Source organism: Scomber japonicus, chromosome 8 (genome assembly GCF_027409825.1).
Source record: "Scomber japonicus isolate fScoJap1 chromosome 8, fScoJap1.pri, whole genome shotgun sequence".
Taxonomy (NCBI): domain Eukaryota; kingdom Metazoa; phylum Chordata; class Actinopteri; order Scombriformes; family Scombridae; genus Scomber; species Scomber japonicus.
Window position 1 is genome coordinate 14,657,532 of NC_070585.1, and position 13,794 is coordinate 14,671,325.

General features: G+C 41.1%; 1 protein-coding gene across 1 annotated transcript; it reads right to left on the reverse strand.

The window, feature by feature from the left end:
* Positions 1 to 2,656: 2,656 nt before the first annotated feature.
* spon2a (spondin 2a, extracellular matrix protein) lies at positions 2,657 to 11,623 on the reverse strand. The gene is made up of 5 exons (XM_053323801.1): positions 11,395 to 11,623; positions 9,236 to 9,456; positions 4,585 to 4,776; positions 4,041 to 4,212; positions 2,657 to 2,844 (listed from the first exon to the last, which is right to left on the reverse strand). The coding sequence occupies exons 1-5, from the start codon at positions 11,621 to 11,623 to the stop codon at positions 2,657 to 2,659; spliced, it is 1,002 nt and encodes a 333-aa protein (XP_053179776.1).
* Positions 11,624 to 13,794: the final 2,171 nt, after the last annotated feature.

The window sequence follows — 13,794 nt, forward strand, 5'->3', positions numbered from 1 at the left end:
TGCACACTGAAGAAGTTGGAGATGCAGAATTTCAGTTTATGAAATGCTGATTAATTTCCTGTTGATTGACAAATCAATTTATCAACTAATCATTACAGCTCCTCACCATTCCCTGGGTCGGAAAAAAAATCAATATACAATGCAATAAAAATATACATTAATCCCTGAAGAATTTACCAAAGGGCTTTTTTAAAGTCCCCCATGGATCCAGAAACTGTACCAAAAACACTGAAATGTTTCATCTTAGTGTTAAATTGACATATCTGTTTTCTTTAATGTTTTATATCTGTGTAGTATAGTAAACCTGGGCCCTGTTCCATAAAGCAGGATTACCAAATAAGCCTGGTTTATTTCATTAGTCTGGCTCATTTTCTAGCAGATTCGGTTCCATAAAGCAAGTTCAGCATAGTTCAAGCTCAGTTACCACCACAGCAATTTATGCTAGCAAACCTGGATCAGACCAGGCTAATTGTCAGGCTTAGCCTGAGTTGCTGCTTATCCTGATAGAAAAGTGATTATTTAACATATTATATGGCTTCATTAATCACCATAATTTAAAAAGAAAAGTTCACATAAAGTCGTCTTAATAATAGCCTAATCATATAAATATATATAGGCTACACATATATATAGTCAACTTAATACTCGTATGTATACATTCATACCCCTATATAGTCGAGTACATAGTTAATCATACTTAATTATATATGTATTTGTGTCTGTGTGTGTGTGTGTGTTCATAATATTTCAACATTGAGGCCTGACAGTAGGCTATAACAGCCTCATAAATATTGAACAACTGCAAAAATATTTGGACATGTAATATTTAAATAGATGGCTTTAACTGGTAGGAAGCGCTGTTTTAAAGGTATTGGTTATTGATTAGTACCTATACATTTAAAGACGTGTTTAGCGGATGCATGTCTACGCGTTTCCCTTTTTCTATTAATTGATTAAGGTCCAGTCTATAACGACCTCAACCCATGCGCTGTTTCTCTATTTCTGACGGCGTGTCCCTTGATTGACGAGCTTGAACATGACAGACCTGCCATAGTACGCAGGGTACTGCAACAAGAGCGCACCTTCACAGACAGATCACACCGATTCAATCGATCAGCAAGTTCCTGCCAGCCTTTCTCTTGGATTTTATTTACTGTATTTTGTGATCCTACAGCAGAAGTGTGAAGTGTGCTAAAGACTGCTGCTGCTCTGTGGCTTTCTGTGGTGTTTTGTCATTGTGAAATGAATCCGTTTGATCTGTGTTCAACGTCATGGGCTGCTCATGAATGGCGTGCACACGCAATTAGTCTGAATACTCGAGCCTGCCTTGAATTAGTTTGATTGCATGAACGTGGATCGGCCTTTATGGAACCGCTTTAGCCTGATCTCATTTGTTAGACTCATTTAAGTCAGGTGTTCGACAATAAGCGCCGCTTTTCTGAGCTTGCTTTATGGAACGGACCCCTGGAAGTTGTTGTATTGTTGTTGTTATTGACTAGGACCACTGGGAGGTGCTACTCCGCCACAAAGTTTTCACTGCAGCGTGTTGTAGATAGTCAGTATTTCTCAGGGTATTCTGCCAGAGTATAGACTGACACTGACAAAAATGTAGTAGTTACATTCAGTTGTCAATCATCTATATATAATTTGGAAAACAGCTTTGTAATAAAGTTTGGGATAAACACAATTCTTATTTATAAATATGATGCATTGTGACTTCTATTTAAGACATCATAACTCTTTCACACTGTGATATTTATGGCTGTGTATTTTTGCATAGGCTGTAAGTTCTTTGAGCACAAATAAAGAAGTGTCAATACTGGCAAAATGTTGTTCTGGCATACACAAATAAGTTGACTTCATCGCGTATTACTGGAGCCGTGCAGGTCAGGAATATTCTCCAGTCCAATGGGTTTCAAATTTAGTCTTTGCTTTTGCATAATAATAATAGTACTCCACAAGTGAAAAGCCATTCAGGGGAACAAAGTAGCACAGACATTTTCTATTTGAAAAACACAAGTCCATATTTATTCATGAGTTATACAAGATAAGATACATCATACAGTATATACAAAATCTCAACATTACAATATCAAAAGAGATCATAATACACATATTATTTTTTTCTTTCTATAAAAACTTGCATCTGTTATAAAATCGGCCAGCGTCTGTAGACTGGCTCCAAGTTTCAAGTCAGCCATAAGTTGTGAAAGGTGATATTTATAAATCGGGGTGTGAGGTTATTTTGAGAGAGCTGCATGTGCCAAGCGTTTATAGGTTACTTATGTAAACTAATGCTTCCATGCCTGTAAAAGTATGCAGTATTTGAAAGGAATTTTGTGTGCCTACATGTAAGAGTGTGTGTGCATTTGTAACTCTGATGTGCAATGATCACTGTACAGTTTAAACGCATGTGTGGGTGATAATGAGCTATCATTCAAGATACACCCAGAGGAGTGCATACACTAAAAATAATGAGCTGCACAGGTAATGCACCAAGTCTTATTTTTCCACAATTTGGCTGTGACAAAGATGAAAAAATCCCTTGCATTATCAAGGAAATGCTCAAGATGCAGCAGCATTTCTCAGTCCAGCAGTAATAACATGAGTCCCAGTGTTGAATACTGGCAGTATCTGTGCTTGTGTGCTCAGCAGGCTACTGGAGTTTCATACAGCTGTGTGGTACGCATTCAATCTGTTCCTCCAGCTCAGGGCAGGGGACACCAGCGTTGGCTGGCCGCAAGAGAATGTAGCGTGTGCGGTGGCGAACACCACCTTTGGAGCAGGGACCCAGACACAAACCCCAGGATGACCAGAGAGACACCTCACAGTCCAGTGGTGTTTCTGTGTTGAGTGGAGAGAGACATGAGAAAGCCATGTTTAAGTAAAGAATAAATGGCAGAGAAGGGAGCGTAACATTTTCTTGAAGCATCTGTAGATTTTGTGTAGAGGACACCTTTCTAAAGCAGGGTCTAAGGGCCAAAGTTTGCCCACCATAACCTTTGATTTAACCAGCCAGATGAAAGAATAAACACATATTTCCACTTATGTCATTTTGAAACTATGCTATGTGTGTAGTGCGTTTGAATTATCAAGGCCAATAAAAGTGTGTAAAATACATAATTCCTCTAACAAATACTGAGTAATACTGGCTGTCTGCAGGGCAGATGAAAATCCTCCTTCCTCTTTTGCTGAGGGCTGATTAGACAAGAAGCAGCAGTGAAGATCATGATCACGATGTGCCAGCTCTTCACTGTGTTTACTATTTTGACTAACAGTGAAAATGTAATATATGGGCATATACTGTATATGGTATAATTGCTTTCTATCAAAGTGAGCAATAAGCATTATTGCATTCTTTGTGATGACTATACATGACTTACACTGGACATTAAGTGAAAAATGAACAAAAAAGATGTATAAAGTAACTGTATTTACAATCAGTTTTATATTCCTCTATTGATCTTGGCATTAAAGAGCATTAGAAATTAAAGAGTCTGACTGTGTTCAGACAGAAAACAATGTGAGTTTTAAAAGAGGCACATTTGTCTATGAAGTCCAAAGAAGGATGTGTTTAGATGCAAATTCACTCAAGATGGCACAAATAGATGTTAAGGCACATCTGCATGAACTGAAGATGTATCACCTTGAGCAAAAAATTCCACATTTATTCATGTTTTCCCCTCTCATCTCTGTATGTGAGATGAGAGGGGAAAACATGAATAAGTGTGGATTTGAACAAAAGAAGAGAGAATGAAGAGAAATGACAGTCACAGGCTGAACACACGTAGTCTACCTCACAAATACTGTATTTGCAGTCAATGCATTGACTGTTTATGTCAAATAAACACTGAGCACTTACTACACAGTGCAGCAGTCAAGCTTGTGAAAAAGATGCAAGGCGAAAAATTTGCTCAAGACAATAACCCTGGGCTTTGAGACTACAAAGCCTGCTGTGTTGTTACTTATAGTTTAATCAAGGTTTAATTTTTTTCGTCGAAATGTCTGGGTAACACTGACTGAGAGTCCTGTGGTCTTACCTGAGAAATACTGAGGATTGATAGAGTTTGGCAGAATATGATTGGACATGGAGGTTTGACGGTCGGGTGATCTGCTCTGGCGCATAAGCTTTATGCTGGCGATTGGTGGAAGCTCCTTTAGTCTTGGGTAGTAGAAGGAGTTGGCCGGGTGGTTCGGCATCTGAGACGTGATCTGAAGGAGACAGAAAAGAACAGCATAATTCATCAGGAGAGCCAGCAGATTCTCAACAAAGGCTCAACTACACAATAGTCCACTTTAAAACACATGCTGGGCAGGGATAGATGGTTGATTATGTAAGAGGGGCCCTTTTTACTCAATTCACTTCAGGTCAGGCATGAGACCTGCCAAGCAATCACTTAAGTGGAGACAGCTAAGAATGACGTCTCGTTCACATGTGCTGCTAACCTATTTAAAGAATAAGATGAAGGATATCAACCTTGTCTTGTCTCAAGTTGGGTCGAATGCATAAATGGCAAAGTAAATGAGTGAATGAAAGAAAAGTGTTTGTACTTTTGAACTTTGTGAACACAAGAGCTTACTCACCTTTGTGATGTTTTCTTGGGGGTTCGTGGGGAAGTTGGGAGAGGAGAAAGTGAATCCACTATCTGTCCCCGCGTCATAAGGCTGGAGGTCAATGGTCACTTCCTGTTTCCACTGGCTGCCCTCGCAAAGGTTGACACTGTCCACACCAACGAACCAGTCAGGGCTGGGGATCATCTTCACCATCAGAGACAGCTGGTGACCAGAGAGAGAGGAAGCAAATGTTTCAACTTTACTGTCTAAAAGGGAAATTTGGTTTAAGACAGACAATAGAGAGATGTATTTTTTTTAAAGCCCGATTAAAGACAGATGAAATATCCCCAACACATCTAAATGGTTCAAAATGTCAGCAACACTTAGTAACACTAGTATATAGAACAACTTTATTGTAAGACAAATGCATTTTGGCTTGTGGCCTTCATCAGGGTCATCATGAAACACATTGTAAACATCATTCAAATAGGGTAGGTATAAAACAGAAAATAAATAAGATCAGTTATTTTATGAATCAAGAGCTGACCTCTTCCCTCAGGTTGACACTACAGGATGATCAAAGCAATTATTTAATTTATGTAGCCATTGAAAAGCGGCATCTCTTAATGTAATACAGACAGACAGACAGACAGACACCTGTCTTATGCAGAACTGCACTTTATTTTGCCCTACATTTGGCACTGATCTTAATTTTTCACATATACTCTTATATACTTTGTACTTTTACTTTATACTGTATACAGTGTATTGTTTTCTAAATATCTTTGTTCTTATGTCATCTGTGATAAGCATAAAGTTGAAGTTGAAGAATGCAATGAACTTGTTTTTTCTTCCTTACACATGATTATTGTTTTATACAGTATGTGCTGTATGTGACTATTGATATTGTATTTATGAATATATGCTTTCTTCTCTGTCTTCCAAATTATTACTGTACGCGAAACTACTGTAAAAATGCAATATTTAAATCACAAGAAGAACAGACATTACAATCAACCCTATTTCAGTCATGGAGCAGGTATAGTGATTTAAGCATATGTGAGATGATTATTTCAATGAAAGGTCTCACCGCAGCAATCTGGACGAGTTTCAGTTGACGCACAGCTCTTAGGAGGTGAATAAGAATAGAACATAGATCTAGATTTAGCCCTTTTGATTACCCACCCTTGTCTGCAACAGGAATATAATCCAGGACAATAAATGCAATGAGCATGACATCTCACACACATACTGTCGATGCCAGGATTTATAAACTGTGTAACCTATAAATGCAGGGACTGTGGAATTGCATATGTGCACATGAATGCACCCACTCAGTTTCCTGTGCTGGGTTAGCCTGTGTCTCCTGTGTGATGGATGTTTCCTGAGAACTGGTGACCTCATACAGGAAGTGGCCTGGGGGTCAGCACACGCTGAGGTGGCAGACGCCCAGAAAAGAGCACATTTGGAAACGCCTACCCATTTGTGGCCCGATATTTGAGGACCTGCATGGTTTTGGATTTCGAGGAAAGGGTGGGCTGGACTCAGATAGAGGGTTGGATGGAAGAGTGCTGGAGTAGAGATCAAACCAATTCACCAGGCCAAACAAACCACAAGGGATAGGAGCTAGCTAGTGTCAGCATGACACATGGGGTCTGTTTCTTGCCTGTGACGCACAGTGAGAAACAGAGAGACCAAATCAGAAGCAGCTCTGTTGACTTTCAAAAATCTTCCTCTGATCCCCTCCTTCCTTCCTTCCTTTCTTCACTCCTCTGCTAACATCCCTCCCTCCTCTTGTCCTCATCAGCCTCCTTTGAAACAGCGTTTTTTCCAAGAAGCTGTCCTGCTATATCCATTGGGCCACTCAGTAAGGATGTCTACTCAGGGGTATCCCTCGTCACTGGCTTGATCAGACTATGGTGGTTTGCATTATACAGGCCAGGAAGTATCTCTAGAGAACAGACAGTTACTCAAAGCTCCCATGATCCCTCTCACTTTTTCTCCATCATAGCAAATCTTCCACAGAGCCTGGAGAGAACAAACCGTCCTCAAAACATGCAACCCAGTCCAGTAGCACAAGTAGCTTAATGCACAGCTGTTGTCCCATTTTCCTTGATCCTATAAAATATTGAGTCTTATAGAATAATGTCTATTAGGCCCTTAATGGTACTTATTTGATGTTATCTGTCTGTTTTGAATTACGCATCAAACAGCAATAGCAGGAGTCTTATGCATATGGAGATGGGAATCATATGCGTTTGTGATTTTATGGGCATTGTGTATGAATGTTTGATTGTGGGGAGGAAAAAAGGATGGGATTCATTCATTCAACGAGTGTGTGAGAGATGCAGACAGACAAAAAAGCTGAATAACAGATTGAGCTATCAACAGATTCACATCATTCAGTTTGTTGTTGTCACGTGCTACAACAACATGCAACTGTCCTGCCCTGCTTTTTTTTGCCTTACTGTCCACTGATCTAAAAACAGACAGACTCGTTTAAAAGCAGCCACAGACATCACGTACCTCAATGACAAGCCGTTAAGCTGCTGTCCATGGCAAGTATGAAAGATGCCCTCCAACAGGTATGCTTATGATTTTTCAGGGCCCTTGGGTGCAGGCAGTGGAATAACCAATAAACAAATGTAGGTCACCAGACTTTCAGGCAGGCACACCTATTTCTAAAAACGCCCTTCCTCTTCACCTCTTTCCTTCTCAATCATCAGCTACATACCTTACACAGAAAGGAATACTTTATTTCCCACTTAAACTCTGCAAAAGAGTGTGACACATTACTTTTTTCCACAGTACCTCATTCCTACCTCAAATCCTTTGACTTTATTTAAGGCCTTGCCTTAAATTTAGCCCAATTCTCAAAAAAGAGTGCAGCCTTGACCTTTGTTCCAAGACTAATTCATTATTTTTGCACTGGTACCCTGTAGTCCAATGCTGAGCAAAGTTGTTCTTTAATTGAAAATGCAGTCCACCATGAACTCCATACCGAAGTGGAGTTCGCTTTCTTGCCAAGAGTTAGATTAGGGGATGGATACCACTCTCATATCTGTCTGTTCAATATTAACGTTTACTGCCAGCAGAATGTTAGCCCAGCTTAAAGACTGGGAACAGGGAAGCTAGCTTCTGTCCAAAGGTAACAAAATCCACCTTTCAGCACCTTTAAAGCTCACCAATTAACATTTTATATCTCCTTTGTTTGCAATGATTTCAGGAGGTAACTGAGCCGGGCCAGGAAATAGTCTCACACCTAAACCCCTAAAAACAAAACTTCTTGTTTTTACATATATATTTTCCTGTCTTTGTGTTAAGCTAAGCTAACCAGCCTGGTTAAACCAGGCCCTGACAGTAGCTTCATATTTACTGTACAAACATGAGAGCGATGTTGATCTTCTCATCCAACTCTCAACAAGAAAGTAAAAGCCTATTTCGCGAAATGTCAAACTATAATCTTAAAGGATGAGTTCAGATTCTTTTAGGTCTATCATAGGTCTATCATCTTTGATACATCTATGTACATTGAAAGAGTTCCTGACTGTTGTAATCCTTTCTCTTTTTACTCCAGTAAAGGATGGCAGAAAATGTACCCTCCTCATTCTGTGCAAAAATGCTTCCTAGCGTTCAGTCAAAGCTAATATAAGGCTTCAGCAGTTTGAAAAAGTCAAATCAAATGAGAATCTTCCAAGTTAGTCTTTTTAGTGAAATCGTCTCCCTTTGTGTTTCCACGCTCACTGAGCTGCAATGAAGAGACAGGAACACAAACAGGGAATTTTGTACTAAAAATATCCTCCGAAAATAACCACTCGGTTGTCTTACTTTGACTGCTGAAGCCTCATATTAACTTTGGCTGCACATCAGAATGCAGTTTTGCATGAAACAAGGACTGCCAGTCACCATCTCATCCATTGTAGTAATGCAAGGAAGAGATTACTTCAAGGCCAGTATGGACATGTAGGATTACAGAAACCAACAACTCTCTCTTAATGTACATACATATATGTACATATGGGCATGAAACAGCTCAACAATTTTGGAAAAATGCTTTCTTGCATTAAATTAGATGAGAAGATCAATACCACTCTTTATTTAAAATATGAAGCTGTACCCAGGAGTGGTGGGGAACTTAGCTCAGCATAACGCCTGAAACAAGGGGGGAAACAGCTAGCATGGCTCTGTCCAAAGGTAACAAAAACCTACTTACCGGGACATCATATCTTGTTTGTTTAATCAGTATGAACAGATTAAATAAAAGATATAATGTGAAGTAAGAATAGGAGGTGCTGGTAGGCTTAATTTGTTTTCTTTGGACAGAGTCAGGCAAGTATCTCTCAAATAGTCAAACTATTCCGAGCTTTTACAAAATTTCCTCCTAGGCCCCTCTACTGAGCTCCCAGAGGTCAGCGGGACAGGCAGTAGACAGATTGCAGACTGTGCAGGATGGATGTGGGCATTTGTGGCTGTCGGGCTTCAGTGCTTGGGCTAAACATAGTCTAACATTGGATAGTGGAAAGAAGTGGGGAAGTGTTTGGTCAGTGTGGATGGACGGCGTTGTGGAGAGGCCCAGGTCACCAGATGATTGAATAGACGGTTTGTGCGACTTACTGTGTCTGAGCATGTGTGTGCTTTTGTGAATGAGTATTACTTCCACTTAAGTTTTATTTGTACCTACCAGTGAGCTCCGGGGCTGCATGAGCAACTCAGTGGAGCTGTGCCCAATACCATTAGGGATACCAGCTGTTCGGTACATGGCTCCAACAGTGCGTCTCTTTCTTGCCTCTTTGGCTGCCTTCATTAGCTCCACTGTCACCCCAATTTCAGCAAAGTTCTGCACCCCTACACTGGCTGCAGCTCCTTCCTCCCAAAGCCGAAAATGTCGATTATGGCTCACCGCTAAAAGAGAGAAAGGAAACACAAGAAAGAGGAGAAGACAGGAGTAAGTTGCTTATTCACTGGAATGCATATCAATGTCAGTGAAGTACCACAGAACCTCAGCCAGACAGTGAGATCATTTCCACCATGGAGCCTCTATATATCTCTATGGCTGCGTCTTACTTTCTTACTTCTTGCATTTAATCAGATAATTCAGAAAAAAATGCCCACACACATGTCTTTGGCATTTCTGCATGGTTTTAGTTACATCTTTTCCCCATCTATTACTGATAAAACCAAAACACAGACTGGAGCTGCCAGGAGTTAGGTCAAGATCTCAGAGTCAGCAGCCAGACGGAGGACAAAAACAAAAGTTGATTGATTCTTTTTTATACCCTTCAGGCCGAACCTTTTGTTTCACATTCTCATATTTAGTTGATTTTGAAATCTGTTAAGAATCAAGAGTCATATTTAGGTTAAACTGTTGTACCGCAGGTCCTGGAGCTCCGTATTGAAATCCACAGAGCCACTGGCCCAGACCAGTGGTTTTAGGGGCAGAGTAAGGTTAGCCAGAAACATGCTGACAAATGCTCTGATGGTTCTGCCTTACCTCACTTTTCAGAGCTGCATACAGACACGCATACACAACCATGCGCTTATATTTAAACACTTGTGACACATGTATTAACACACACACACACACACACACACACACACTGCACTGACTCACACAGACATTGTGCCCAGCACACTTCACACACTATCCTGTTTCTCCCCAAACTGCCATTACTTACGCACTTAATTGCCTTTCCATTCTGACAAATTTCCCACAAGCGTCAAGACCTTGAAATTCGATAACGCATCACGTTTAAGCCCCACCAAGATGTTGAAGCCCACTTCCCGCCCTCTCTACTGCTTGTGTTTTTCTATGGTCATGACAAACTCCATCCCTTTTCCTTATGGCAGTGTCCTTGGTCTCTTGCCCCCTGGTCTCCACAATAAAGCAATACAAAACCATTGCAGGCCCCTAAACGCCTCGACAGATTACGCTTTTCTCTGTACTGTGACAAACTCCATTCCCAGCTTTCTTTTTGTCAGTCCATTGAGGCCCTTGTGTTTTTCTTCTCTTGTGACAAAACCCATTCCTTATCCCTCTCCTGTCCACTGATGACCAGGACCCTGACACATTAAAGCCTTTATGGGTATGTCAGAATCTCTGGTGCCTGGCTCTGTATGGAGTAAGTAGGCCATCATCCTCTGGCAGGGCAGAGGGGCACTGTTGGGAGAGTTGGAAACCAGACAGAGCCACAGTTACCTCAGACAGCGATGCACAAGAGTAGTATAACACACATACATACGTGCACATACACAAACATCTGCCATCCATCCCATGCTCCATGGCATGGAAAAAAAAACAGAATAGGAGGAAGGAACTGGAATCTTTTCTTTTATTCCTTCTTCCTGGCTCTGAGGTAAGTGGTCTGACCCCACCACACCCCGACTATCATCACCCCCGTTCACCAACCCCAAAACCGCCACTCCGTTCTTGACCGCCAACACTGCGGTAAACCAGTGGAAATGTGGGAAAAAATGAAGGATTGAGAGAAATATTAAAGATAGGGCTGGACATAAGTTAAAGAAACCCCATCTGGTAGCATTTAGACTGTCATTTGTATTGTTGTCTGAGTCTCACTGCTTTGCTCATTATGATCTCTAACCTCCATGTATGTGTCTGTGTAAATATGTGTATAGTGACAATGAGGCCATAAACCTCGAACACATGATAAGGAGCACTGTAGACACCATCCTAGTCCCCCGTTTTTCTCCTCTTGAAAAGAAAACTGCATAACTGATAGAAGTCAAATAATATGCTCTGACTTCTCTTTGACATAACTCAACTGAATATCAAACAATGGTCAAACTGTACATATGAAGTGTGTAATTCTGTGACTTTCTCACCTATGAATTTGGACCACTGTGCAGGGGGCCGGAAGAGGGGATACTGCTTTGGGAAGGCCTGTGGGCTCCAGTGACCAGTAAAGACCAGTATGTAGGAGGCAGGACCCTTGGCTGTGCAGTCAGTCCCATTGAGCGGTTGCAGAGGCCCAGCAAAAGTGAGGCAAAGCTTTAAAAGCACAATGAGCAGCTGCTGCAGCCAACCACAGGCCAGGTGCTCTAATGACATCATCTGAAAGAAACAGAGGAATGAAGAATGGTTGTGTAAGTGTTACTCACTCTCATGGTATGGATGTACTGTATCTAGTTTGCACATGGTCACAGTCTTTGTAGAAACACCAACAATGATAATTGTAGAAAAAATGCTGCACCTGCCTCTGAGTTTTCTGGAATACCATGAAATGTGTGGCACATTAAAAACACAAAGCTCTGTAAAGGCATGTAATCCATGTCTATCAGTAAACACATGAAAGGATCTCAACATGAATTTGTAGGAAACCAAACCCACACAATACTGGAAAATCAGTAGAAGGGGTGGAAATTCCTCATCCTTTCGCTCATATCACAACTCATCCATTTTATCTAAGAACAAAGCTTGCTGAACCCATTGACCCTGCAGTCTTCGTTAAAAAAAATTCTCCTATTCTCCCGGGCAGGGCGTGTGTGTTGGTCCACAGCCAATCTGTGGCTACACTGCAAAACGGTTAGCATTCGTCACTGTCGTGGTAATGTCTGTTACAGAAGGTGTCCTAAAATAAAACAACATGGATGACAACCTGAAGTATAGATGCAAATCCTGTCTGCTCCGATCTACTGACCTCACCGACTGACCATTCGATGACAAGGTGGAATGGGAAGGGGGCACGTGCATAATAAAACCTATTTTTCTTCAGCCTCACACTGTAAGTCATCATGCAGTGCCAAGAAACTAGAAAGTACCCACACTGTGTTTTTATCTCTTTGTATATGTGCACCTGAGCTGAGTATCTCTGGCTTTGCTGTCAGCGGGTGTTTGTCTTTTTTTACCATTCTCCAGGAGATGAATGTAAATCAGAGCCATGTTACTTGTCTCTCTGCGCTCCTTCGCTCCAAACACACCTCCTCCCATCCATCTCTGCCCTTCCCCACCCAAATTCTCATCCCACCCCTTCCCTGCTGTCTATTTCCAGCCAGATAAACAAAACTACTCTAGTGTGTGTGAGAATATGTGTGTATACTGCAACAACATCTCCGCCTTAATTCTCTCCAGAAAGTTAGTTCAGTTTAGTAGTGAAATGCCTTTTTCAATTTGGACACTTTAACCTTCAGTACTTAAAGAAAATTCTGTATGTAGTGCTCTGGAAAAGAAAAGTGATGTTATTTCGCCCTATTTCCTTTTTTATTGGCAGGTGTTATACCTTTGAGATGACGATTTTATGACTTGATGGCAGATTTCTATGGGTTACTGCATACTATAACTAAACCTCCAAGCAGCTGCAGAATGCAGACAGTTAAATTTGGGCAAGTCGACGGACACACAAACACGCATGCATGTACACGCAAACACTGATGCACACGCTTGCACACACACACACACACACACACACACACACACACACACACACACACACACACAGACATACACAGCACTCATGTCCTGCTGCACATTGTCCCTGAAGTCTATTTCCAGAGGTCAGATAGTATTACTCTGCCAATATAGCTGCAAAACTCCAACTCTGACACTTTTCTGACCGCAGCCTTATATGTCAGGGAGTGTTTTATCAATTCCCCGTCTCCATTAAATGTATATTAACCACTGCACAGTTTAACAGCCGACCATAAAAATACCTTGAGTATGGAGACACACTGAGCCCAGCTTTGATCTCACTGCTCAGTCATCTGATCATCTCACTGACTGCAACTATGCTGCTCTGCAGGAGGCAGATAAAGCTCCAGGTTGAGATGTTTTAGCTGCTCCAAAAAGTTACTTTCTTTTGGAAGAAAGACATAGTAATATTATTTTCAGGCTGACAATAAGCAGATTATGATCTGTGCTTGTGATTGAGCACTGTGGGTTAATGGAAGTTCAGCAGCTGGAGCTGGAGGTTTTTCACATTAGTATGCGATCTTAACTGCTACTGTCCCGTCTGCTCCCTCTACTGTGTTTAGAATAGAAAAGGAGGTCAGTCCTGTCACAAGCTGTTGCAAAGATTTAGCTGTTTTTTTCCTCTGTATGTGTCAGTCACACATGCATTTACGCACACATTCCAAGAAAGGAAGATCAAACTTTTTTAACCAGGAATTCACAGCAAAAAATGTACTGGTGCGTACATTGAAGATGATCTTTCCTGTCTATAATGATTTGTTTTTGCTGCACTATAGGGCCAATCTCGACAGTTAGTCGCTGTCATGTGATGTCTGTTG

Excerpts from the sequence above, each read along its gene's own strand:
- spon2a (XM_053323801.1), bottom strand. The coding sequence starts at position 11,623 with ATGATGTCATTAGAGCACCTGGCCTGTGGTTGGCTGCAGCAGCTGCTC. Across the intron at positions 9,457-11,394 it reads ACAGTGGTCCAAATTCATAG|CGGTGAGCCATAATCGACAT; the intron begins GTGAGAAAGTCA and ends TCTCTCTTTTAG. Across the intron at positions 4,777-9,235 it reads TGCAGCCCCGGAGCTCACTG|CTGTCTCTGATGGTGAAGAT; the intron begins GTAGGTACAAAT and ends TCTGGTCACCAG.